The sequence below is a fragment of the Cibotium barometz genome, chromosome 6, assembly GCF_041138505.1.
Source record: "Cibotium barometz isolate CiBa-2024 chromosome 6, ASM4113850v1, whole genome shotgun sequence".
Classification (NCBI taxonomy): domain Eukaryota; kingdom Viridiplantae; phylum Streptophyta; class Polypodiopsida; order Cyatheales; family Cibotiaceae; genus Cibotium; species Cibotium barometz.
In genome coordinates, this window is record NC_141051.1 from 15,792,909 (window position 1) to 15,820,617 (window position 27,709).

Sequence of the window (27,709 nt, forward strand, 5' to 3'; positions counted from 1 at the left end):
TGGTGGACAAGACGCTCACAGTTACCAAAACGGAAGGTGCAGAGGAAGTTCTTCAAGATGGCCTAGTCCTCAAAGTGATCAGTTGGAAACTAGCTGAACCACTTGTCTCCAGAGCCTTCTAGTTGAACCAAGAAGGCCTTAACTTTTGTACATAGGGATGAACCACCGAATGTGCTCATCTACATCTTAAGAGATAGATCCTCTGAAGGTAGGAAGCTTGACATTGCCTCGACCCAACAACGTGGAAAGGGGTTGGCTAGATCAGGAGGGTTGGATGTAAAGCTGCAAAAGATCATTCCTAAAACTATGTTTCATTTTTGTGTGTGGTCAGCACGATCATAGAATTATGCATTATTATGGTTGGGCATTAGATGGCTAGAATCTTTGGAGTTGCACAATTGTGTAGAGAGTTGAGTGAGCGAGCGATAAGGCAAGCAAGCTTTAGAAGGAACCCTCAACATTGGATCACACTTTCACACTAAGAGACATCAATTAGAAAGTGAAGCACACCCAGTTACATACATTCAAAGGGTTCATCCTATACCAGAGAAATTAAGAGGATAGAAAAAGGCTACCATTGTTGGCCTTATCTTCCTTTATGCAATTAGCTATACCTGTCGTGACACGGAGTGCCAATATACATGGACCACATGTTGGATGACATCTCATGAACTATCTATGGATCAGTTGCTACCCTTCTGCTACACATAATCACAAGTTGGTCCATTGAGTTCTTTGCTGTATGAATACAGGTAGTAATGTTGGTGGTTCATGATTTTCAAAATCCATAGCAAACAGCCTCATTGGATAGCTTTGCCAAGATAGCTACCAAAGGCATGCAACCATGAGAAAAAAGCTTGGGCTGAAGCTCTTCATGGTCCCTGGCTCTTCCATTTTTCAGATTGTGGATGGCTTTGGCCATGTCTTCAATGAAAAACAAAGATAAACCAGTGGTGTGATCATCTTATGTATATGCTATAATGTGGGCTTTTCTTAGTTCATCGGGTCTCTATATGCTACATCCTAGAAAACTTGACCAGAAACAAAGCTATCTAATATTCTACAAAATTCATGCAAATTAACTTCTAGTAGCATGTACTTGCGCAGGAGGTTTGTTGATGGATGAGACAGTATAAAGAATGGATTGCTAAGCAAACTCGTGAAGAGATTGGAAGAGGTGGTGAGATTTAGTATTCACGATTGGAAGTTTTTACATAGGCAGCATGAGGCAAAGAAACAAATGTGCTCTCTCAATGCTGCCAAATATCATGCATGAAATAGTTTCATTTGTATTAAAAAATGTGCCCTCAAAAGAGAGGTGTTTATTTGTATTTTCTGTCTTTTCGATCCCCAAAGCACACGGAGATTAGAAGGCAAATCACCTCCATGTTCTTCGTATCGGTACATTTTGTTATGATTATGCAGCGATGCTTCATATTTTGGCGATGCAGTTATGTGCGTAAGGACTAGGAAAAGGACATGGGAAATTTTTCCTCCAGAAGGGGGCTCCCCATTTTCTTGAGGATGAAAACATTCCACTTATCCTTTCCCAATCATCATGGTCTTGGGGAGCTAGCGATTGACTTGTGGGCTGCTCCACCTTTGACACACCATCTTAGGGGAAAGGATTCCAACTATGATGTGACTTGTGAGCTAGTCCAGCTTTGACACATCGGCTTGGGGGAAGAGTCTCCATCAGTGCTGAGTTGTTAACATCTCATAAAAATTCTGAAAAAGGACTCCTGATTTGATATCTCAGATTCTTTCTCTCAAGACCCAAGACCACGATTTGAGAGTTCAAATGACCTTTTGCAGAAGCTTGTATATACAGCATCATATCTCGATGCTTCTTGATATCCACAATGGCTTTTCTCACTCTGTTGATTGGCATGAAGATGGCAGTGTCAAAGAAGAAGCCTTTGATGAAAGATGGAGTGAAGAATTGTGTGATGGCCGAGCTGCTGGAAGAGGAAGGGGAGTTGTGCCAGTGGATGGCATCCCTGGAGAAGCCCGACCACTCCAGTTCCCAATGGTTCTTCCCACGCAACCACATCAAAAGTTCATCCCTTTCTTGCCACAATGGCATTGACAAAACCATGGCTCTCCTAACTAATGAAGTCCAGCGGTAATAACGTGTAATTTAAATTGCAAGCTAACCATGGGTATTTTATGGTATACACCAAGGAATGGAAAGGAAGGGTACTTTTCCATGAAAGAGACCAACAAGAACCCTTCCTGGAAAGGGGTCCTCCATTGTACATTCCTGGCCATCAAGGTGTACATTCTGGAGTTGACCACTTGAAGTTGCAAGGGGTTCCATGGCAGTAGCAGCACTCCTTGAGAACCTTGCCAGCACATTTTAGGCAGGACACGGGTTACAAAAAGAAAAATTCCATTCTTAAAATCGTATATAAAAGTTCCAAAAAAAACAAATCCCATATGCTCAGTAATAAAGTGCTCAAATCAAAGTTCTAAAAACATATTTCAAATGCTCAGTACTTTAGTGCTGAATCAAATTTTTATCCCTAGATTCCAAGGGCACGTTCCTTCGCTCTTGAATTTTCCGCAGAGAAATGTGCCAACTCTCCACCCATATCAAATTTTGGTTTTAATACTTGTATAATATTATTCAAGACCCATTCCTAGAATCATATATCAAAGTTCCAAAAACACATCTCATATGCTTAATACCAAAATGCTCCAATCAGAGTTCCAAAAATATATCTCATATGCTCAGTACCAAAGTACTCCAATCAAATTCCTATTTCTAAAATTATATATCACAGCACCAAACACAGATTGCATATATTCTTCCAATTTCAACACTATCAAGATCCCCCCCCCCCACCACATATGGGTAGAATCTAGGTCGTGGCTAAAGTGCTAATGGTAATTGGGAGCGGTGGTGGTAAAGAATGACGGTTTATGTATAAGGATAAAGAGTGATTGGCTCGAAGTCAGTGAGGATTTGGTAGGGACCACAAATTGCCACCATCTAGGTATTTGATTGAATACAAACAAGCCTTGGGTTATTCCCATCTAAGAGGTTATTTTATTGTCTTGGAAGAGATTATATTATCATCTTTTCAGGCTGAGTACAAGCATACAAGACCCAATCACGCAAGTGCATGTCTACACAAAAAAAAAAAAAAAGAAGAAAATAAAAAGGTGTTCAAGTCAAACATGATATGGGGCACGATGACTCGGGATAAATCACTCCTGCAAAGAGGTGGAGAAGAGGCGGAAGGCTACCTATGAGAAGAGCATCTTACCAACAAGTCGTGAATGTAAATAAGGCTCTACCGGAAGTCTCAAAACATGCTCCTAGCCTGTAAACTTGGACAGAAGTAGAATGGGATGAGCCTACATGTATGATCTGGAACCCAAAAACCTAGAGGATTGTTACATAACAAGAAGGCACACAGTAGCCTTATAATCTGAGCTTCTGACAAGATCGTACTCCTATGTCTCCTCTTCCATTTCGTATAATCCGGTGTTGCCTACCATGACCACTATGATTACACACTAATATTGTGTTTGCTGCTTGTGATAACATAAGGATCCATTTTTCAAATGGTGTAACTTGGAGGCCATGAGGGTATTGAATGATCTTTGATGGCAGGAGGTGCCCTGTGAAATGGACAATTGCTAGCCGCTTCAGTCTTCCAATAGCACCCAGGTCTCCTGTGTGTTTAAGGTCAAAGATCTGTCTTTACACAATGTGGGTAGAGGCTGTTCTTCCCTTGATTATATGAACATTATGAATTTACAGGAGCTGCCTGAGACAGCTTGCAAACCAAAGGTTTTCCTACCATGACGAATGGCAACACTGCCGCAAGTTACAACAGAGGATTTCTTAATTCTATCAATTCGACACATTCTACATGGCATGAAAAGAGTACACGAAATGTCAAAACCTTGGATACCAGAACATGCCTTTGATGCCCTCGGGATCTGCTTCAAAGCCCAGGTTCTTGTAGAAATCCACCACTGCCAGAGGGATGATACATCAGCTCATAAAAGTAAGTAAACTATAGAGTCTCTAATGACAGCAACAATGATTATAATCTAATAAGGGGGTATCATGTTTGACCACTAAAAGCCTTCTATTTTGGAGAAGGCATGGAGGAGAAGGGGCGGGCCCTAGGCTCCATGCATGGGGACAAGTGCATAGGTGCACATGCATTCCTGTGCGCGCTCGCATGCGTGCGAGTGTGTGTGTGTTTGATCAGCAAAGCCTTCGATTTTGGAGAAGGCAAGAAGACAAGGGGCCAGCCATGGGCCAAGCCCATGGGGACAGGCACGTGTGTCTGTGTGTGTGTGTGTGTGTGTGTGTGTTAAGACACACCTTGAGAATCAGCAAAAAGAGTGATGTTTCCTATGTTCCTCCTTAACAATGCGCGTACCATTTGCTCTACAAGTGCTTTTCCAAGGCCTTGCCCCTGATTTACCAAAACAAGCTTGGTCAAAGATTTTAAAAAACTGAAAAATTACGTTAAAATTGCATAGAAATCACCAGAGTAGAAAACATAAAATCCATGAAATGTCAAAATGTGTTTTAAGTGTTTTGATGAGACTGACTTGATAAAGCGGATCCACAAGAACGTCCCAAATTGTGGCATTGAACACATGATCAGAGGTCGCCCGAGCCATGCCAATAAGCTCCCGCTTTACCTCCATTGAGCTCCCATCTAATTTACAGAGCATAAAATGAAGTTACAATGTTCTAATAGAATTGGACTACATAAATAAAGGCAAAGAAAGTCTTTTGATGCACAAGCACTTGGATTATATATGATTAAAGCACTTAACAAGTAGAAGGCCACTACAAAAAGAAAGCCCAGTGTGATTCTTATGTATCATTAAGCTTTATTCAATGTCACACAATGGAAATCACTACACACAGCTTAGGCATTTGTAACAGGCATCCGCACCCCAACAAAGTGCACACCTCCATATGCTGCCAGCTTCTCCTTTATCCACCAATACCCTTGCAGATGCACTTTTTTTAGCAAGGGGACTGAATCCTAGCCAGCATTTCACATGCACAATCCCCAAGGCAAATATGCATGTGTCAGAACATTGAGAAAGTTACAGTTAAATTTGGTGGAGCGATGGCCATAGTAAGCCCTTTTACAAAGCGATGAAGATTCTAAGTGCAATTGAAATTGCAGATGCAAAAGGGAATGTAAGAGGATACAACATGTAGTGTATGTAGGCAGTCTATTTAGGCAACACTTACAAGGGCTGCACATAAACTCAATCTGCACAAAAACAAAGCTGGAGAACAATATTGTATTACTAATGTGATACAGTAGTGGCTAAGGCCCACACGTGTGATTCTATGGAGAAAGATTTGATGGCTGATCTGGAACTGCTAAGATGGAAGGTTGTATGCTAATAGACAGTAGGGTGCAATAGACATTAAGACAGATAACTAGTGAGAGAATGGGGCTATGTAAATAGCATGGTGAATAGTGTCATTCTACACAACTCTCCACAATCACCATGGTGGATGTTGACTGTATTGATACGATTGTTCCATGTACACCATGCCCATCTAAAACCATTTAGGTGCCAATTCAGACCCCACAACCTCAAGACATGGTGTCCAAGGTGGCCTCTACCCAAGGGTATGATCCACCATCTCATTGTCCCCAATCACACGAGGCGAGACACTCAGCAGGAAGAAAAAGACCTACAGCACCAACATCTAACAGGTGTGGGCGGGGAGTGATACAAGACCACGCAAACTCAAAGGGGTGCACAGGCTCCTAATACACTCTGGCCTCCAAAGGAAGCCTCCCAAAGAAGGCATAATCCACCAGTGTCCCACCCTCCTAAAGAAGGCATAATCCACTGGATCTCCCATCCTCCAGAGGGATTGTGCCATCTTCAGGGAGCCTCCTGATGAAGGCATAATCCTTGGTGTCACAGGAGAGGAGATAAGCATCTCCACCGTGTCGGAGAAGCTCTGGTATGAGTGCCAGCGGGTTGTCGAACGCTAAGTCAATGTGGAGGGGCGCAGGCCGGGTCAGAGCAGAGGGGGCTTCCTTTTCCTCACGAGGAGTGGTAGCAACGATGGACAGAGAATCAGCGGAGGTCAAGACAGCGGCTGTCAAGAGGTGGGGGGCTCCTCGAGAGGGATCTCCTGCTACCGGCTCTAAGGGAGGGTCCTGCGAGTGCGGTTCAGGAAACTCGGGAGAGGCAAAGAGGTAGAGTGGAAAGATCTGGGGCCTGAGTTGTCGCCGATGGAGCAGGTGGGGCCGGATCCTGAGGCAGCTTTGCGGGATCTCCGAAGATAAATTCTCATAACGATTTCCTCTCACTTGTGACAGCGCTGGCAATGTCTTTCTAGCCGTTGCTGTTGCCCCTTGCCACTCGCAAAAGCTTGCCAGTTGGTTTCCAGGCTTGGTCCTGCTCCATCAGCTGTGAGGGGACCCCTCCTCTGTGCTCAGGCTGGCACCTTGATGGCACCGGGAGCCCATAGGGCAGGCTGCTTTGGGGCTTGGTGGAGGGTGTGTGGGGGGGGGGGGGGACACTGTGGCTTTTGGCGAAGAGGGTGGGGCGGGGGACTCTACTTCAAGAGTCGCAACCACCTGAGGTCTGGGTACCTCACTAGGAGCGGAGCGGCGTCGTGGCCAAGCACAGGTAGCATGGCCCATCTGCCTGCAGATGAAACACCGACCCCAAAGCCCCCAGCACTCCAGACGCTGAAGGAACGTCTCTTCAAGGCAAGGAACTGCCACTACCTGGGGACAATTCTCTAGTGAAGCCAGGAGGACGAGGAGGGATGCAAACCCTGCAGCTCTGACTGTGACCAAGGTGACTGAAGGAGGGGACTCAATCACCTGCCTCAAGGTGCAGCCAAAATCGCTGCTAGTAGCTTCATGTAGTCCTTTGGAAACCTGGAGTAGCAAATAGTAAACAGGAAACCAATGACCCCTGCCAAGTCCATGCCAGGAGAGAAGCCGTGGTGCCATGGTGCTAAGAAAACCTGCGCCACCCGAACTGTGATCGGGCTCTGTGTCAAGACGCTCTCAGCTAGTGCTACTTCGATTCCTCATATATGCTTTGCCCAAGAACTGAACATCGATGATTCTCTCATGCTCTCCGCTAGTGCTGCCTCCAAGAGATTCCTTGTCTGCCCTCATGCTGGTCTATTACCCACAAACTTGCATATAAGGGTTGTGGACAAGAAACCAGAAACGAGAGATCCGCTTGCAAAAAAACGGCATTGGGGAGCGGACTGAGTCGGGGTGGGTGGAGCAGCTGCCATGGTGTCCTCTGAAGGGGAAGGGGCCAAAGCTAGTGTGCCAATGCGGATCTCAAAACAAGCGAGGCTCGGGAACAGCAGAAGAAGAAGGGGAAAAGTGCGGAGCGGAGGATGAAAGGCGGCAAGAAAGAAAAGAGGGTTGACATTAATGCCCTGCGCAATTTGGGAAGGGAGGGATGGGCAGGGAAGTGGATACTAAAAGGAGAAAAGGGAAGGAGGGCTATGCCAAGCGCGAGGAAGTAACCGAGGGGCTCGGGGAGGCAAAGAAGCATGCATGTGCACTGTGCGGAAGAGAGGTGGGGTACTGCTCAGGCTACTCCGGAGCTCCAGCTTCAGACTTGAATGTGGTGTTCACCTTTTGGTTTGCAGTGGGATCCAAAGGAGTCTGGATGGTCTAATGCTCACAAAACCTTCCATATAATTCCGTTTTTTCACTATACAGTTGAAAAAGGATGCCTTATTCAGCTGAAATATTATACTCTGAACCTCATTCATTTTTGAGCTACAGAGCCAAGAATGGGCACCTTATTCAGCCAAGATCTTCCAATTCGGCACCATCAAAGCAGCTAAATTGGGAGAATCATCGTGTCTCTACAGGTACGAGGACTTTCTTTCCGAAGACACTTTGGAGCTTTGGCAGAAGCTGGAAGCCAGTACTGGCCAACCAGTGGAAAGCTATCATCAGAGCTATCCCTGAATGCCCCACATGCAATTCCACCATTAAGACCAGCCAGAATTGCATTTAGGGATCCATAAAGTCCCAGATAGTATGTCAGAGAATCCCACAGCTCATGTCTCAACTAGGAGAGCCATTTGTCTTGATTGGGGCACGATCGCTTTCCTTTTAAATGGGGGCTCTCAGGTTTTCTATGAGAGGAACCTATGGATCATGCCATATATGTCAACAGTGCAAGAGCGCATATATGCCATATATGTCAACAGTGCAAGGGCGCATATTTCTCTCTTGGATCTGGTCCCAAAGTCACCATGCAAACTACATCATCCTGCAATAGACTTAGATTGGGAGATTGAGAGCTTGGCTGTATAGCACGCTTGGAGAACTCAATGTATAGGGCCAATGAAGGCACACAAACCCTCCATTTATAGTTATTATCAGGTGTATGAGTAGATACTTCCCATACCCTAGAATACATCTCAAGAAGGATACAGGGATGGGATACTCTAGGATTGCACAACCTAAATGGAGGCTTCATGCATATATGGGGCAAACAGCCCCTTCTGGTTAGATACAAGGCCAGATTTGGTAAGGAACTACCATATCCTTAATTGACTTCAGCCCATTTTTGTTAAATCCAAGGTGTGATGTGGTAAGTAGCATATTCCTGACTGACTCCAGCAACAAATATTGATTTTTATGGCAATTATCCGTAAGATTCTTATTATACACACACGGGCATGGAAAGGCCTCACTGAGCACAATTATAAGCAGCCACATGGGAGTCCAACAGGTTTCAGTCATGGAAACATGAAGCATCACCCCCACACATTATCTGTCAGATTGTATCCACCGGATTGCAACTAAAGAAAGAGGACATGCTTTATGACAAGAATCACTTCCCACAAGAGCTGTGGCATGGTAATCAACAAACTAACTTGAGTGGGTAGCAGACAAACTTTATATATTTTTTAGATTTCCTTAAAGAACTTCATAGCATAAATACAATCAGAGCCGTGGAGAATGGGATTCTGACCTGTTGTGGGCAGTTCTCTCAGCAAGTGTAAAGATGCCACCATAAAACTATTCTTTAGAGCTGCTTCCACTTTTGTTGGAGCCCTCCTTGGCCAACCCACCTACCCCAAATAGTAACAACATCATCCCCCATAACAGATCAACACAACAAAGCATGTTCCTATTTACTTTCAACCACATACTTTCACCATCCATGATAGTGAACCAAACAAAGCATGGTCCTATTTACTTTCAACCAGATACTTTCACCACCCATGATAGTCAACACAACAAGGCATGTTCCTGTTTACGTTCAAGCAGATACTTCATAATACGTCATGTCACATGTGTACTTATGGGATTTTCCTATCAACACACCTGCCCTTAAGAGAATACCGCAGAATTTCTCTGCACATTCTTGACTGAATCCCCCCTTCCCCAGTGGCTGCCACGTGGCCAATTTCCTCCTCGCACTAAATCCCCTTTTGGCCTTCACTTGAAACAGATAAATTAACACCTAGGGCCTGCTTTTTGGGCATTTCTCATCAAATTGGCCACCTCACTCATAGGCCTAGCCCTCTAGACTCCCGGGTAGCACAGTCCACCTCCTATGAGGTTATCAGACCTTCACCTTTGGACAGACAAATTAATGTATAGGGCCTCTCCCCATGGGCATTTCTCATCAAATTGGCCACCTCACCCACTGGCTTGCTCTTTAGACTCCCAGTTAACGCACCTGTCCATTGGAGAATTCCATAAATACACATGATGGGACATCAAATTTTTTTAATAGAGAGAAGATTTACTCACTTCAATCAAAAAATTACTCAATCTCCGAACCACCCGTGAAAGATGAACTTGCTATCCTTAAAAGAAACTTTAAACCATGTTGTGGAAGACGAACTTATGCCCCTTAAAAGAAACTAAGTCCTAGACAGTAAAAAGTGTTGGAGCTAGAACACATGCCATGTGCATCTGTGTCTACTTGAAACACCATACTAGATGTGAGTTGTTCTTTTTCCAGTTTGAGATACATGATTTGTTTTACTCGTTTCCAAATGCAACTTGGTATTTTTTCCTTTCTGAAAGAGGAAGGGATCATGGCACTTACAAAGGTGCAATGAAGGTGACAACTTGATAAGAGATTTTTCTACCACTAGTGCCCTAACATGATGTCTCCACAATGATAGTCGAGAGTTGCACAAGAAATGAATCGAGTTCAGTGATGTCGCCCCTAGCTTTTTTGGTGATATTTACACATACCCAAGCACCCATGAATGCCATCTCCACAGTGATATTTAAGAGTTGCACAAGACACGAATCAAGTACAGTGATACAGCCCCCATCTTTTTTGGTGATATTTACACACACCCAAGCACCCGTGAACGCACCCACCCCCACCCCTCCCCTGCCGATGTCTCCACTAGCTAGGTAGCAAAGAATCAAACCCAAGTCTGGCCCCTAGACTTTGAGGCTCTGACTTGTTATGTACCTACACGCTAATCTACAAATTAGGGAACTAATACAACAGGGTTAGGGGGGCCCAAGATTAGGGATTAACAGGCCAATACTTGCTTGGCTAGGGTTCCTAAATTGATAAAACAAGCTTAATGGCCTCTAGGGAGTTAGCTATTTATGGCGTAGTTATCACTATATAAGTGAGGCTTGGGTTATTATTGAGATATAGTTGTGCACAGGCTTAGTTCCGTACGTCGTACGGATTAGATCGTACGTACGATTCGTACCGTACGTGTCCGTACGATCAGGTACGATTTTGCCTTGTTTCTGCCTGTTGGAAGTAGCCGTTTTTCTGCCCGTTTTTTCTGACCGTTTTCTACCCGTTTTTTTGGCTGTTTTCCTTTCATCTCTCCTGTGTCCTTCTATAAAAGCCTCAAGGACCAAGCCTCTCCTCCATCTACTCCAAGCCTCTCCTCCACCACCCTCTATCTACTCCAAGCCTCAAGGACCAAGCCTCTCCTCCAAGCCTCTCCTCCACCCTCCTCCACCCTCCTCCAAGCTCCTTCCATCCCACTTGAGTCTCTACTCCAAGTTCTCTTCCTCCAAGCTCTTCCCATAGTTCATCTTCTCTACGCTCTCTCCTCTACTCCACGCTTTAGCCCATTGATGATGTATTGTAGTATGTAGTATCATGTATGTACGCATGTTGGCGGTCGCCCATGCCATGAGTTTTTTGGCCTATCCTTTTGTAGCAATTTTGTACTCTAATGGCATGATGACATTATGTTCATGGTTCTACTATTTTGTAACTTCTTGTCTACAATTTTTAAGTTTAGGAAGTTTTTTTTTTAACGTACTAATATCGTACCATACCTCAAAAAATTTTAAGGTACCAATTAGTACCGTATTTTATCGTACCGTACCGTATCGTACTTTCGTACTAACTAAGCCTGGTTGTGCACATGCACCACTAACGGTCTAGCTTGAACCAAGAGAGCATACTTGCTCATGCCACGCACATGTCGAGTACGTAGGTTGGCGTTTCGAAGGCCTATGGTAGGCTTCGGTGGTATGGGACGCTAGAGTTAGACACAGGCCTATGGGATTGTACAGGGAGCCATAGCCTTGGCTCGAGGGGGATCGATGGATGCCCATCATGGTTGAGAGGTGAGATAGCCTGTTACTTCATGATTTGGTTTCAGACTAACCCTGGGTTTCGGTTGTGTTTAGGAAGGACTTTACAGTTGGTATCAGAGCAGCCCTAACGCAGAGGCTATGTCTAGGCGTTGATGATGCCAGATTTCCTAGGTATGCCTCTCATCGTTTCTCTTTCTATCAAAGCGATGCTCTATGGAAGACGAATAAGGTTTTTTTTTTTTGGCGTCAAGGTTACATGCGTTTCGTGTGTTAGAGGAGATGAGGAAAAGTGGCCACTGCTGTTTTTTGTTCATGTAAGTGTGTTTGGCTAAGCGCTGTAGGCGGCTGAAGTTGGCGGGGCATGGGCTTGTGACGGCCAGCCTTAGCACAGCCAAGCCTGGCTACCCTAGGCGGCTAGGCTAGGCAGCAGCCAGACTGGTGCAGCCAGCCAGCTAGGCGGCCAAGGCCAGCAGGCGGCTCAGCCTTAGCAGTGCCCAGCGCATTTGTTCAGAGAGTAGCACAGTGGCGCAGAGGGGGGGGGGGGGGGGGGGGCAAGCAGGCAGGCAGCAGCCGGGAGGAAAAAGCATGTGCAGGTTGGTCATTCAAAAAATCTGGCGCACATGAAAAATAACAGGCCGGCGATTTTAGGAAAAGAGGCATCGTTTCTAGATGAGTTTTTTCATTTAAAATAAGCGATTGCTTTTTGCTTTAAAAAGTGTAGAAAGCTTAAGTCTCACTGTTTGAGTATAAAAGGGAGGGTTTTCTCAAGAGCTCTCCACATTCGAAACACAATCTCCTTGGTTATGAGGGCTGAAAGCACATAGTCAGCTTCTAAAAGAAGGATTTGTTCTTGTGATCCTGAACGAGCAGGATTTAGTGACACATCATCTGGACACATAAGCTTTCCTTGAGCAGCAGCAAATTATCCTAAGTTTGTCATGGCCAATGAAGTGCACAATGACCATGAGATGGACAAGAATGTCCAATCCGACAATGGCACTACCTCTTGCGTCCACTTTTAAGGTCAACATCCTATCCTCGCTTTGTGGAAAAGTCTACGGACTTCGTGTACATACTTGCTTAAGACTAGTAATAGAGACCATACCATTTTTAAATTTGGTCGGCCTAGTATCAAAACTAGTCACTTGTATATAAGTCATTTTTGACGCTAAGCAATACATAAACATTCTCTTGCAATAGAAGACTTGTGAGCTCTTCCCTTCTCTCTCCTTGTTTGAATGTATGCTATTGGATCTTCCTTGCTTGATGGATGCAAGCTTGATAGGTTTGTTTGTAGATTTCCTTCTTGCATTAGCTTCCTCTTCTTCCCCCGCCTTTCGCGAGAGAGAACCATCACGAAGACTTCTCTCTTTTTGCCTCCAACTAGGCATAGAGAGCTCTACCTTCACCCCATTGGCAAAGAAGTATTCCGGTGTGAACGGAGTGAGGACGCAACAGACGAGCGAGCACCCACATCGGGGAGTTGCAATACAGTCGACCGCTGCAGTGCATCAAACAACACTTCCTCAAAACCACCCAACCTTTGGTCCCAACAAACGACCAACACTTTGCCGAGTGTTTCCCTATTAAGAAGGCAAAACACCCTCAAATCCATCTCCAGTAAGAATCTCCGAGACGAAATGAGCCAACTAAACACAAACGTGAGTGAAGGAAATGCGAAACACCTAGAAACAAGAGCCACTACGGTCCTCCGAGCCAAGTTCACCAACTGGCTCTATAAATAGTGCCATAAACGTCATGGAAAGGCCACTAAACCGCCTTATCTTTGGACGAAGCTCCAATGAGGAGAAGCGGAGTAGGACCAACAACGTCAAGGTTCGGCTCCCTCAGGAAGTGATCAAACCATGTCAAATGTCACACTGTTATAGCAATCGAGACATGTCTTCGTTGTTGTACCATTAGGGACAAGTGTTTCTCAAAACACACTGTAGCCACCACACAAATTGCAACAGGAGTCCCACTTTCCACGCGAGCTTATTATTGAAGCGTCTTCCCATGGAACCAAGTTCCGATTCTTCTCCGTTCGCGACATGCACAAGTACTATTTGTGATATAGATGATCCATATTCATTTGAAGAGGCTCAAGAGAATAAGCATTGGATGGAAGCCATGCAATCAGAGATGGATGCTTGGGATTTGACACTGGAGGCAAGTTTGGCTGGTGATTATAACACTCCGCAATCACTAGCCAGACTTGCCTCCAATTGAACCGGTATGTTGTTCAGGTGGCAGCTCAACATGTGGCATACTTTGCACCATTTTATGCCTCTGGAACAAACATCAAACTCCCAAAATTTACATTCCCAAACTTGGCATGCCATAACTCTGCCTCTTGCATGGCAGAAGTTTAAGTGGTGGCCAAGCATGCATCCTGTCCATTCTTCTCATGTGTGTCCAAATGAAGCAAGCCTTGGTACAATGTGCCAGAACTGACTATAGCATAGTCTTCCTCTATGTCCCTCACTATACGTCAGTCATCCTCAAAGTTCACAGCATAGCCTCTTTGAGCAAAAGAGGAGACTGACGGCAAATTCTTCTTGATTCCAAGCACATACAATGCATCTCAAATGCATAAGTCTAAACCATCTGCAACTGTCTCACCAATGCCTCGTACTAGATATGAAGAATTGTTTACATATGTGACCTTCTTCCCTTCTAGGACAGCCCACAATGACATGAACAAACCCTTCTTTGATGTAATGTGTCTAGAAGCCCCACTATCAAAGTACCAAATGACTTGTTTCTCATTCACACTGAGAGACAAGTGCTCCGGTGATGCATCATAACTACATACCAAGAATGCCCAATCATCCTGTACAAAGAGCTAAATCCTCAGCCTTTGTTGCAAGCATACTTGAAGAGTCCACTAACAAACCTGATTCCTTTTTCTTCTCTTTAGCCTGTCTCTTCATGCACTCACTAATGTAGTGCCTTGGTTTCTTGTAGTAGAGACACTTTCCCTTCTTCTTGGGCTGATCTGCATCACTTTTGCCTTTGTTTGATGGCTGTCCAGAATCAGCCTTGGGCTGATAGCCGCTCTTTGCTTTTCCCTTGCCCTTATCATGGGCAACTAAAGCTTGATCACTGCCATGTGCCATGGAAGACTTTCTCTTCCACGTTGTTCCTCCTGTAATAGTAAACCAACCAACTCCTCAAACAATAGGGGTTGAGGGTTGCCCCTCAATGACAAGGTGAGAGAAGTGTGGAAGTTGAGGTCCAACTCTGACAATGAATTCAATGTCCTGGATACAAGTTCTTTTTCCGGTACGACTTCATCTATATTGAGCAATTGCTCTCTAAGATCTTGGATCTTAGATAGATGATCAGTCATACTGTGATGTTCTTGCATGTCCAAGTTTTCAAGCTCTTCCTTCAAAAAGGTAACTCTGGCCTCATTCTTGGCCTGGTACATGGTCTCCAAGACTTCCTATGCACGCTATGACGTTTTACATGACTGAATGTGCACGATAATTGATCTCTTCACTAATAAAGAGATCACTGCCATGGTCTGGGCATCACGTGTAGCCCACCTTTTTTACTCCGGAGTGGCAACTATAGTAGGTTGTGCAGCTTGTTAAGCACCTCACCCTGGAGTGGTAGGTGCTATGTCTGCAGGACAAGGTTCATACCAACTCACATAACCCCACAAGCTTTTAGCCGCAAGCAGATTTTTGACTAGAAAGCTCCAAAGTGAATAGTTTGCGCCATCCAACTTATCCTCCTGTGTGAGTACACCAAATACATCAGTTGCATTTTGTGTCATAATGACTGAATGCACAAACTGACAACCTCCAAAATACTGCTCTTGAAAGAGCAAACACTTCTGTAGGCAAATCCCAAAAGCACCAATGTGCTATAGCAGGCAACTCAACTGATCCTATGCAAATGAATTACCCACAAAATTCCTGCAAATTGACTATATACAACAAATCTATGCCAAAAACCTGTAAAGGGCCAACAATGGTGCTCCTAAACAGAAAAGCCCCAAATTTCTGTACGCAAATTGGGTTGTAGTGTGCGCTAATTGCACAAAAATCCAAAAACCCCAAATTTTTGTGTATCCTGCAGCTTTAATTTTGCAATTAAGCAAAACTTGTCAAAAAACCCCAAATTTTACAAATTACCTATGCATAATAGGTACAAATGCTTTATATTCAGGTACAACAGGTGCAACACCACAGGTAAGCAAGTGATGTACGGACTGGTCTGAATCAATTCGTACGAACAGATGCGGCAGAGCGAAGCGAACACACATTTGAAGTCGGATCTAAATCTAGGGTTGGTCGTACAACTGTACGGACTGTTCGTACAACTAAAACATTAGGGCTTTTTGAAAACGCTTGCAGAATCAGATTCAAGATGGTCTGATGAGTCCCCTGCATGAAGAGTTTGGTCAGATTTAGAGAAAAAACCCTAAAACGGGCTAAAAAACCCTAAACTATTGAAACCCTAAAGTGAGCAGATTCAGAAGCTCTGATCATAGTAACAAAAAAACCTGTTTCTAGCTTTCGAAACCTTGAAACCTCGAAACGGTTTTTAAAAACCTCGAAACCTCTCCGATACGGCAGTTTCGCCCAATTTCAGGTTTTTGTTTATTTTGTTCCTACCCTGATTTTTATGTGATTTTTTAATTTTTGTTTTTCTTCCACCTTTCTTCCCTCTTCTTCTCCTATCTCCCTCCTTCCCTTTTCCATCTTCTGCTACTTCTTTCACCTCTACTCCTCCTTCCTTCATTCTCTTCTTCTCTCCTCTTCTTCTTCCTTTCTCTTCTTCTCCCTTGCTCTTCTTTCCCCTTTTTATTCCTTCAGTGCCTTAAATCTTTCCCAATTTCTACCTTCTCTTCTTCAGTTTCTTAAGAGTCCTTGATTGTTCCTCCTATGGCATCTAATCAAGCAAGATTGCCATAATGTCTCACCAAAATAAGGATGGTTCCTCGAGATGTGTGAGAAGAGATCATTTTTTTATCATTACACTATGTTTTTAGATGGTTACTATAAGTTCTTTAGGTATTTATGCTTTATGAAATTATTGATTTTTCGAAACCTCACGGTTTCTGAGCCGAGGGACGAAACCTTTCAAAACAAAACCCCAAAAACCTCGAAACGTTTCTTGTGACTATGGCTCTGATACTAAATGTTGGCCATCTTGGATGCTAGAGTAAGGGTTTGGATAGCAATGAAGCACACACACACTCGCAAAAAGCAACACGACTGGGAGCAGGAGTGGGAGAAGTACTTGAAGTACTTGCATGTATATTAAGTGATGGGAAAATGAAGTGCAAGTACAAGATATAAAGTGTAGTATCCTTTCACACTAGATGTCCACGGGGAAAAACCCAATGGGAAAAAGTGCCCCTGGTAAGCCCATGTTCACACATAGCACTACTAATTTGTAAGATCTATATAAGACGCCTTCAGATACAACCTGCTGTTGGTACCAAGAAAACCTAGCACCACAACCTATGCTGCCCGCACCAACGCAACCACTAGCCTACTACCCATACCAAATGCTCCTCAACCCATGCATAATCCAATGGCTATTTATCAAAACCCTATGCCGAGAGGTGTGTCCAAACCGCCACCAATGCCATATCCACCTCGAGTATTATCACCCCAACTAGTTCCTCCCAAAACTGCACCCATACAACTATACTTGGTGACTTAGCTAGCGGACTTTGGGAGTCCAAAATAGGAGAGTAAGGAGTACAATTCATATGGATATCCAAAACAACCTCCATCCATTGATTATGCCTCCTTGTTCAAATCCATGGTGGAGGATAGTAGCCAAGGAATCATCCAAGGCAGCAACGAAGAAGCACAAAGCTCATGCTTCAACCTCAAAGCCAGCAACCCAAGAGCCTGAGGCGCAAGCCCCAAAGGCTCCAGTAGCCCCTAAAAAGGCAAAAGGATCGAAATCAGAGGTCCAAAACAAGAAAACCTCGAAGATCACGCAAAGGCAACGCATGAAAAGTTGTCCAAGACGACAACGTCATTACCATTGAAAGTGGTTCAAACAATAGCTCCGAAGCTGTCTCCCTAGTGGAGACAACGGGCTATCTTCTACCCAAACCAGCTCTTCCCAAAGAAAAGAAACCCATTGACTACGCAAACCTTCCAAAGAAACTCAAAGAGTACCCCAACGCCATATTGTTGGTGGAGTAAATGAAACAAGCCCAAGCACTTGTAAGGAAGGTGCAAGATGAACTAGAGCCAGTACTTGAGCAAGTGGTTGAGTGAGAGCCAGTGACCCCGCCTGAGCATATCCCATACCCTATTCCAAAGTCAATCATAGAACCAATAAGGGAACCTCAGAGCGTACCAAAGGCCATAGCCATGACAATCCATGAAGCCGCAAAAAGAGCCAATTCTGAAGCCTCTCCCTCTGGAACCAATCCAACCAAATTTTGCATTGCTAGATACAGTGAAGGAGGACTCAGTGGGAGGTTTAAGTTGGCCTTCCATCGATAATCATAGTCACCCTCATAGTCACCATAATATTTTCTTTATAGTGATAGATGACGACTTTCATTTCGACCCCATGAGAGGCACCGCCTCCTAAGGAAAGATCAATGCACATCCCCTACACATTGGCAGGTCCATGCCCACCTCCAAGTGAGTGACGGCTGTTGGACCAAGAGAGAGGCTTGTCCAGTTGCTCTATGTGTGCATTAAGGAAGCCAGACAACTCCACCCTCAGGCGTGACACTTGCGCCCCGTCATCCTCGGAATTGTTCGTCCCTTGCTGAGAAGCGCGAGCCAAGTCGGAAACAGAAGGTGCCATGGATATGTTGTCAAGACGAGTAGTCAATGCAGCAAGCTGCTCATCCATATGAACAACAAACTGCTCATCGATGCAGGTAGCTAACCGCTCCTCCAGGCAGGAAAACGCCGCCGTCAGTGCTTCTACAACCATGATGGGTAGCTAGAACTAGTGATCAAAAACCAACCTTGTGCACTTCTTGACTCTAGGGCTCTATCCTTTCCAAGCAGTCAACACACATGAGTGTAAAAAAATTTGGAAAAGCACTACGGTAGCCCTGAGCTCTCAAACTAGATAGAGATTGGATTTTTGTGGGCTCCCTCCTGACCCCTCTGCTCACATTTCAAACATCTGACTTTTGGGAAAGGGATTTTTTCAGGTTGTCTTCGATTCAGTTGAGAGCACATCAGCTGTGTTAATTGGCAAATTCGCTTCCTCTCAGTTCAAAGATCCTTTTGGGTCCAATCTCCTTGGGATTTGACCTTATGGAGGAACATACAAAATGTTTGTGTCTTTCTTTACTTCTCTTGTTTATCTCAGGTTCACCACCAGCTAATTTCAACCATTGGAGTAAGCATTTGGCATGATCATTGAGTTTCTTCCATTACCAAGCATGCCATCTTCAGCAGTCCAGGACATTAGAGCAAATGGGGTGCCTCATGTTAAGGAAGATGATTTTATGCTCCAGCATCTGCATGGCTCAGTATACAGACATAGGATTGCAGGGAGACCGAATCATGCAGCATTTGTAAACTATATGGGCACTCTGCCAGAGAGTGTCCCAAAAGAAAAAAGCATCCCACCTAAGCTAATAGTCAGGGTGCTCCTTGCCCTCCCAAAGGCAAGCATAGATAGGTTATTTTTAGGGATGGCAAGACCACAGGTGAATCACATCCGGTCCTTCCACAGCCTTCCTCCATTGATGCCCACCACGCACCTTCTGACAGACCAAGACCACCAGGATCTCCCACCTGAGGACCTTCATTGGCTCCTATCAGAGTGAGACCTTCATTGACTCCTAATGGAGCATGACCTTCATTGGCTCCTACTGGAGCACGAATCTCCTTTGTTCTTAATGGAGCAAGTCACTGTCAGACTCCTAGTAGAGCAGATCCTTTGAATCCCAGGACAAAGACTCTTCATCTAAGTTGGTGACTCACCCTCCCTTGGCTCAAGCTTCACTTTATTCTCCACGGGTTAAAATTCTATAGAGAAATTCATTCTCTCCCATCACAGATTTAGATGAGAATTTCCGTGACGAGGTTCCATCAAAATTGGCAAAGGGATAATCCCCAGGCACAGTGTAGTCTGACAACAGGTCACCTTCAGCTGGGCATGTCCAAGTTCTTCATTGAGTTCCTTACATTGCATGACCAGGTGTTGAGGCATCCACCACCAGGTCAGGTAAACAGTTCCACTCCTCTTCTCGCATATGAGCATTGTCAGTTGGAACAGTCCAGACCTCAAAAGCACTGCTGCAAACAATTGGTACTTTCTCAGCTTCATTCATGATCACTAGTGGCCCTATGGATATTATCTTCCTTCAAAAACATAAGCTAGATGACAGATAATGCAGCAAATCAAGCAAATTGCTTTCACACCACACCTTCTCGTCTGTTGCTCTTGGTACTAGAGGAGGTACCTGCAATTATGTTTCCGCTTCCTTTCTTCCTCTTGTGATTGGCCATGGTATCATTATCCTATCCACAGCACAATCAATTACGTTATCATTTGATGGTCGCAAAATTGTTTTTCTCAATGTTTATGCACCTAATCATAGGGATGAATGTATTTCCTTTAGGGAGGTAGTACATAGCTAGATCCCCCCAGGTGGACTCTTGGAAACTTGGTGGCGATTTTGCAATGGTGGAGAAGCCATCGGCAGACAAAAAGGGGGGTCATAGAAGGAGCTATGTACCCTCTCAAGCGAATCTTTTACTTTTACTTCAAAGGGTGGATTTTTGGCATGATGATGCCTTTGTCACAGACTCTTTTCTCCTATTCTCATTGTCAAATCGGAGACAATCAGGCCCCATCTATACACGGTTGGATAGATTTTATGTTGAGGATTGAGATCTGAACAGAGCTGGCACTATGCACATTGGATCAATCATTTAGCTGCACTCCAAAGGGAATGGCAGAATAGACCCTCAGATTCATGGGCCCTGGAGCGTGCTGAAGCAGCTAGGGCTTAGCTTCAAGGTTTGCTTGATAAGAGAGCTGAGGTTTCAATAATGCACAGGAGGCATTATGGACTCACATGAGAGGTAGATTCAACACACTTTTTCTACTACTACTGGTTCTCAACATGATAGAGATAGTGTTGAACAAGTTCGGGATTGTAGTGGGACTCCCATTCTGATCCACAGAGGGTTATGCAGATCACTACAGAGTATTACTCCTCTTTGCTCTCAGCAACACCAGGATCTTTGAAAACGCACTAGGCATGTGTCTTAGTATGGGAATCTCTTCCTTTGTTGCTGACTCTTCAAATGAGGCTGACTCTTGATGCACAATTCACGAGCACAAAGCTATGGAGTGCCTTGTTTGCCCTGAATAAGGCCAAGCGCCCAAGATCTTATGGTCTTACCCTGTCATTCTTCATACCATCAGACCTCTACAATGGGATCTGAGAAAATGAGTAGAGATTAGCAGTGAATACACTCACCAACATGAGTTCTTTTAGTATACAATACGAAATACCACGAGGTTTCATATTTGGACTAGATAGTGGAGACCCTCTAGAATGCCTCGTTGGGAGAGCTTTCAAGTGACATAGAAAATGCAAAGATGGGAGGAATTGAAATGAACCAGTGGAGACGGGTCTTTGAAGCAAGCCCTACCTGCCACACTGCTATATTGTTCTGCTGCGGACAACATTTCTTTCTTGCTTGGTAGAATGTCCCACTTTATCACTTGGGGATCTGTTGCATGGCTGCATTAGTCTAGACTGTAGGTTTTTTTATGAGAGCTCTGACTCTTCTCTAGCTCTCAAGATTCATGGTCATATTATTGAATTTTGCCATATGGCTGCAGTGGCAATTTCTGTTTTCAGGCCATGTCTTTGTTTATACTGATCCTAGTTGGGAGACAGTGGCCAGCATCACAGCTTGACACATTTGGGGAGCCACATGCACACAAAGGCCATCCGAAAAACTCAGATCCTACTTCTTAGACCTTTCTTGCAATCGATACAGTGCATACACTAATGGCACTTTGGTCAAAGATACAGGGCTCCTTCAGATCTACAATTGCCAAAAGCTTCCTTGATAAATGGAAAGATTTATTCTCTTCTGAGTCTTCCTCTAGCTTATTTTAGCGAGTTCAGCCACCTATATGGCTTGTTCATGCTAATCGTAGCGTATTCATTGCTTGTCCCTTGGCTCTTGTTGTTTCTAACATACCTAATAAAAACCTTTTGATGGGGAACAGAAAAAAAGACTAGCCTGCAAATTCAAGAAGAGTGTTGATTGTATATTACCTTCAAGCAAAGGACCTCAAGTTCATGAACATCCACAGCTTCACCAGATGAGAAGATTATCTTCTCACTTATGCCATCTGGCTGAACCTTCTCGATAATTACAACATTTTCATCATCAAATGGCACCTCAACAGCTATCTCTTCATCAATTGGCTCTGCAACTGCAGCGGGGGGCTGCTTGAGGAAGCTGCACAAATCTTTATAGCAATCTCTCCGTTACAATACATGTCACAATAAAACAAACTTTTAAACATCACGTGCATACAGCTTCCAACAGCACTCAAAATCAATTCTGCTCACATGTTCCTGGTCTTTGCAATCACAAAAGTGCACATTCTGCAACCGTTTTGCATTTGAATGGGGAAGAGCGAAGGGAACAGGGAATGGGCAATGGGGAGAAGATGAGGATGAGGATGGAAAACAGAGAAGGGGATACGGAATGGGCAATGGGCAATGGGCAATGGGGAGGAGGAGAGAATCAGGATGGGGAGGGGAATGGGAATGGGAATGGTATGGGGCTGGGGAAGTGGAAGCGGTAGCGGAAGGAGAAGGGGAAGGGGAAGGGGAAGGGGAAAGGGTGATGGTGATGGTGATGGTGAGGGGGGGTGAGAGGGATGGGGATGGACAATGGAGAGTAGGGAACGAAGAAAATGAAGACCCATTCCATTCAACATACTGGATACTATTGTACCATGTGAAAGTCCTTCTCTACAGCCTTTTATAAACTAGAAGACGATGTCATTTGAATGTCAAGATAAGGATCATCATGTTACAATTCAACAAAAGATAAGAAGAAGTTGATGAGAGCTTACAGACCCTGATCTTAAGGAGTCCCAAAAGTGTACCACCACTTGAGAGGCCCGTCTCCGCGAACCTATAAGTTCAACCTTACAATCCTTAGCCAAAAGATTCAGTCCAGTACAACAAGAAGCATTTGGAAAGCCTTAGCTTTCATTGTTTCCATGTCCTTGTCACTGTTCCTTAATTGTGATTTTGTATTTTTTTCTCCATTCCATTTTTTGGAAAATTAGAACTATAGCCAGAGTGGGCTGTTCATGTGGCGTGTTTCTAGATATTAAAAGTGATTTGAAGTGCAAATTTATTCATGGTTGAAATTTTCCTTCACAGTCATGCATGTTTTTCACTTCATTGTTCAGAAATGACCACCAACATCAGACTCCTTGGATGGGGCTACTTTAACCTTACACATGACTAAGCCAAGCAAGCTACAAGATCATTGGTTCAGACACCAATCACTAGGTTAGTGCCTCCTTTTCTTTTAAAAAAAGGAGACTTCTATTAGGTAGAACATAGCATACAAGGCCATAGTCCATTGTAGAGGAGGATACAAAAAACTGATGGCAGAGCCAATCAGGTACTGGAAATCAATGCTGCACACTCATTATCTGTTGTACTCCGGTTCCAGCTCATTGTACTTTTATAAGGAGTGGCCATGTTTGAGCAGTCCAAGGGCCCAACAACCAGATTTTTGTTGGAGAAGGAGCAGGCGGAAGCATGAACTGAACAAGAGAGAAAGTAGAGAGAGCTTGTGGACAAGATCACCTTTTATAATAGCAAACAGCTTTACAATGGCAACAGCCAACAAAAGTGTTGAACAATGTGCAAGGGATTGGATGGATGAATAAGTGATGAGAGAGGCCCTTTATATAGGGAGGCCAAAAGCTGGCCGACTTGCCCAAGACCCATAAATCATGTGAAAAATAGATAAAAGCCCATAAAATAGACATTGCCCAAATACGCTGAAATGCACAAATTCTAACACCCCCTCTGCAGCTCATAGTGTGCAAGAGTCTGAAGAAGATAAGTTGATGAAGATGCAACCATGGACCCTCCAGCACCACGAATACTGGAATCACCTCGGAGAGAGCACCGGCCAACTTGTTTCCTCGAAACAAAATGACACCACGAACAGCAAGGAACTTTGCTTGGCTACGAATTCCCACACAAGTGTGCAGTGAACTCCAAGAATAGATAATGAGTTGTTGGACACACCACGCCCATAATCCCCAACAGTGGATGGAAAACACATCACGTCCCAGAAGCCTCGAACAATGAACTCGGAGATCCAATTCATAATTTCTGCTACACCAAAGATAACCATGTCTTACCAGATGTCTAATGCTTGGAACTCCAAATCACGGTTCCCATGCACCAGTAAGTGGAGCTGCAATCAACCCCCTCTCCCGCCCATGAGCCTCCTCTGGCTGGAAGCACATGGGGAGAACTACTAGAGAAGTACACCATCTTGGTCCTCCCGAGCCGAAAGCACCCTGGGAGCCCTAGATGTGTTACTAGAGGAATCTATATCACTGTCGTTTGTCATGTCTTTGCCTTTTTTCTGAGATGAAGACTGGCCCTTGGTCTTGTCCTTCTTCTTGGACAAACAATTCTTGGACAAATGTCCTCTCTTCCCACAAGAGAAATAGTGACTTTGACCTTTCTTTTGAACTATGGAAAGTGCCTCATCAGAACTTTTGAGAGACACCTTCATCTTACCATGTGAGACTAGGACGGACTCTTCCTCCAAGAGTAGGGAGCTAAGATCATCAAAATCCAACTTAGTGGTTGTGACCTCGCACCTCAAAGCTCGAGAAACCACATCATACTCCGAGGGAAGCTTGGTGAGGATAAGTGCAGCTAGCTGAGTAGAGGACAAAGCAGCACCCATTGCCAGTAACTGGTCATGGATAACCTTATCCTTCATGAGGAACGACTGCATAGAACTGCTTGCAAGAAATAACAAACCGTAGAGTTGCCCTTGCAAAGTAACTGCGCTCATTGACGAATCTCGAGCAAAGAGATCCTCCAATCTAGACCATACTTGAGAGCACTGGTGAGAGTTTGTGCGGCCGGTGCGACCTCCTGTGTGATGGTCCGCACAAGCGTTGAATGCGCCTTCGAATTGCGATTCTCCGAGTCTTGTAATTCCGCAAGGAATTAATCCTCTTGATCCTGAGTCTACCTCCAAGAGTTCGAAGGATGCTCGGGCTTCTTATGGAGTGGTACGGAAAGTACTGAAGATACACATCGGATGAGTACGGGTACAGAATGCAACTATGCTAAGCGGGTGATACCACGTTGGAGAATGCTCAGGTGGAAGCATAAACTGAACAAGAGAGAGAGTAGAGAGAGCTTGTGGACAAGATCACCTTTTATAATAGCAAACAGCTTTACAATGGCAATAGTCAGCAGACATGTTGAGCCATGTGCAAGGGATTGGATGGATGAACAAGTGATGAGAGAGGCCCTTTATATAGGGAGGCAAGAAGCTGGACGACTGCATGATACAGCTGGCCGATTGGCCCAAGACCCATAAATCATGTGAAAAATAGATAAAAGCCCATAAAATAGGCACTGCCCAATTACACTGAGATGCAGAAATTCTAACAGTTTTCACATCCAATGCCCCCATGGGTGGCCAAAATGGTCATGATCGCTTTGAGGAGGCACCGGATACAGCACATGTTGTTGGACACTCTGGGGACATATTCAAAACTTGGGGTTCCAACCCCAAACACTGTCAGTTGTGGGGGGCATTCAGGGTTTAGAGAGCCTTGGATAGGTTTTAAAAGCCTGCCTAACGCATGGGCATTTTATGAGGAATATTGGTTATCGGGGTTACTCCTACGGGCCAACTTTGCGCTCTGGAGCGTAACCAACTTGCCAACAAGGCCACCCACGGGGTCTAGATAAGGGCATTGTATTCCCTCAGTCTTCCATCAAGTCTTTGAGAGATCTCTTTCCTGAAGCAGTATCAAGCCTCCCTCATATTTTCTGTACGCCATCTTAGCTCCTGTCTCAAGAGCACATGCCTAAAGGAAGGTGCCATCTGTTGTAAGATGTTCAGCAGTAATCAAAAGTTTTGTTCTCCTCATCTCTTATGCAAGATATGCATTAATCTTGTGAAAGTTCCTCTTTGTGTGAGTGTGAATGGTGTTACACTAAGCTTTGTGTTTTCTTGCATTAGGAACATTGTGATTCCAAACTAAGCCATGCACATTGCACACTTATTGGCAGGAAGGGGGTAGCTACCTCTCTGAGTACTTCACATCTAGTCTCACCAGTCTTGGAGGATCCTGTATTCTATCCCAAATGGAGCGTAAGGGGTGAGGTGGTATTTGATCAGAACTGAAAAAGACTGCATACGAAAAATGTCCTCTATGCAAGGAGCTTTCCAAAGCTATTATGCAGCAAAGGTCCTAAGACCTCCCAATCCATGTCCAAACTGAGTGATAGGAGCCCGTGACTCCAGAACCAAATGTAGAGGCATAGTCAAAACAAAGCCTGTTAATAAAGATAGCATAACCTGAGGGTGTCCCCATAGAAAACCTTGCAATCAGCCTTCACAAGCCAGACCAACATACACAAATCAAGATCTACAGAGATAAGCCCGTCCTCAAAAAAATTCTGAACCATACGATCCTCGAATGATCAAAGAAATGGCTGAATCAATTACAATATTCCTATGCGTGGGAAAAAAAATCAGATAGGGTCTTCACATTCACGTGCACCCACTGTACTTGGACGGTATGGTGACATGACAATGCCCCTAAGAGACCTGCAATGGGCCACTCTCTATGAGGCTCTTGAATGCCCTTGAAAGCCATCCAGGTACTGAACCAGGCTGAACCTTTATCCCAACTAGACCATCAAAAACCACCAGCCCCCAAACACAGTCCATGCTCATCCTGGATGGAATTGTTCCACATGATTTTCTGCCTACCAAGTTCTCCCTGGGTAGCAAGAAGGGCTTGTCTCAAATGACATCTCAAGGCCAAAAGTGAAGCAGCTGGCATGCTGTGTGAAAATCAAAATTTCAGATGGGGTCTTCACTATCATGTGCACCCACTGCACTTGGACGGTATGGTGACATAACATTACCAGAAAGTGCAAGTTTTTGGGTTAGTGATGTGAACTGTGCATTTTGTGAGCCCTAATTGCTATCCATAGGAAGTCCAAGCAGTCTCATGCATAAAGGCTGAGAGCATGTGATTAATGCTAGCGAAGAGGGTGATACTATCCCTATTGTATCTCATATACAAATTAAAAAAGTAATGAAAAGAGTGCTTCTGTGTACTTGATCTTTGTACGGGATCATGTTGAAGAAACTAATGTACATGTAAACACTCTTAGTAATGATAGGCTGAAATTTTAATTGTTTTACTGAAGAGTTACCAAATGAGTTGCCACCCGTACGTCCGGAAGCTCATCGCATTGATCTTGTGCCAGGCAGCTTACCGTCTAATAGGCCAATCTATCTTGTGAGTGCATCATCCCAAAGAGAGAAGATCATCAAGCACACAAATAAGCTTCTTGAGAAGGGTTTGGTTCAACCGAGCTCTTAGCCATATTGTTCACCCGTTCTCTTGGTTCAAAAGAAAGATGGATCTTTTCGTATGTGTATGAATTACAAAGACTTGAACAAGCTTACCATCAAGTTCCAATTCCACACATAGACGATATCCTTGATAAATTGGATGGATCGGCATATTTTAGCCGAATTGACCTCAAGAATGGGTACCATCAAGTGCGTGAGGTACCCGAGGATGGACAACATTATGAGTATCTTGTTATGTCTTTTGGTCTTACAAATGCTCCGGCTACATTCAATATATAAGAAAGAACGATAGTTCGCATTTTCCGTGGTACAAAAAATTTACGATTGTCTTCTTTGATGAATCCTAGTCTTCTTAAAGACCAAAGAAGAGCATAGAGCTCATTTGGCCATTGTTTTAAAAAACTCCGTAAGCATAAACTCTTTATAAATGCAAAGAAGAGTGAGTTCTTCTTGTCAGAGATACACATCGTGGACATGTTGTATCCAAAGATGGAGTATGGATGGATCCCACAAAGATTGACGCATTTC

General features: G+C 44.3%; 1 protein-coding gene across 2 annotated transcripts in view; it reads right to left on the minus strand.

Moving 5' to 3' along the window:
• Positions 1-3,711: 3,711 nt before the first annotated feature.
• The window catches only part of LOC147637447 (histone acetyltransferase TAP1-like), a 77,396-nt gene continuing 53,398 nt past the window's right edge, over positions 3,712-27,709 (minus strand). The window contains exons 4-9 of one of the 2 annotated variants that reach the window (XM_086799235.1): positions 22,639-22,696; positions 21,823-22,009; positions 8,989-9,088; positions 4,582-4,691; positions 4,407-4,442; positions 3,712-3,990 (exon numbers count right to left, since the gene is read on the minus strand). In XM_086799235.1, coding sequence (XP_086655361.1) covers positions 3,748-3,990; positions 4,407-4,442; positions 4,582-4,691; positions 8,989-9,088; positions 21,823-22,009; positions 22,639-22,696 — 734 coding nt within the window. In that variant the 3' untranslated portion in view covers positions 3,712-3,747. Of the gene's footprint in view, positions 3,991-4,348; positions 4,443-4,581; positions 4,692-8,988; positions 9,089-21,822; positions 22,010-22,638; positions 22,697-27,709 lie in introns of both variants that reach the window. The other variant, XM_086799236.1, reaches the window with a different exon arrangement.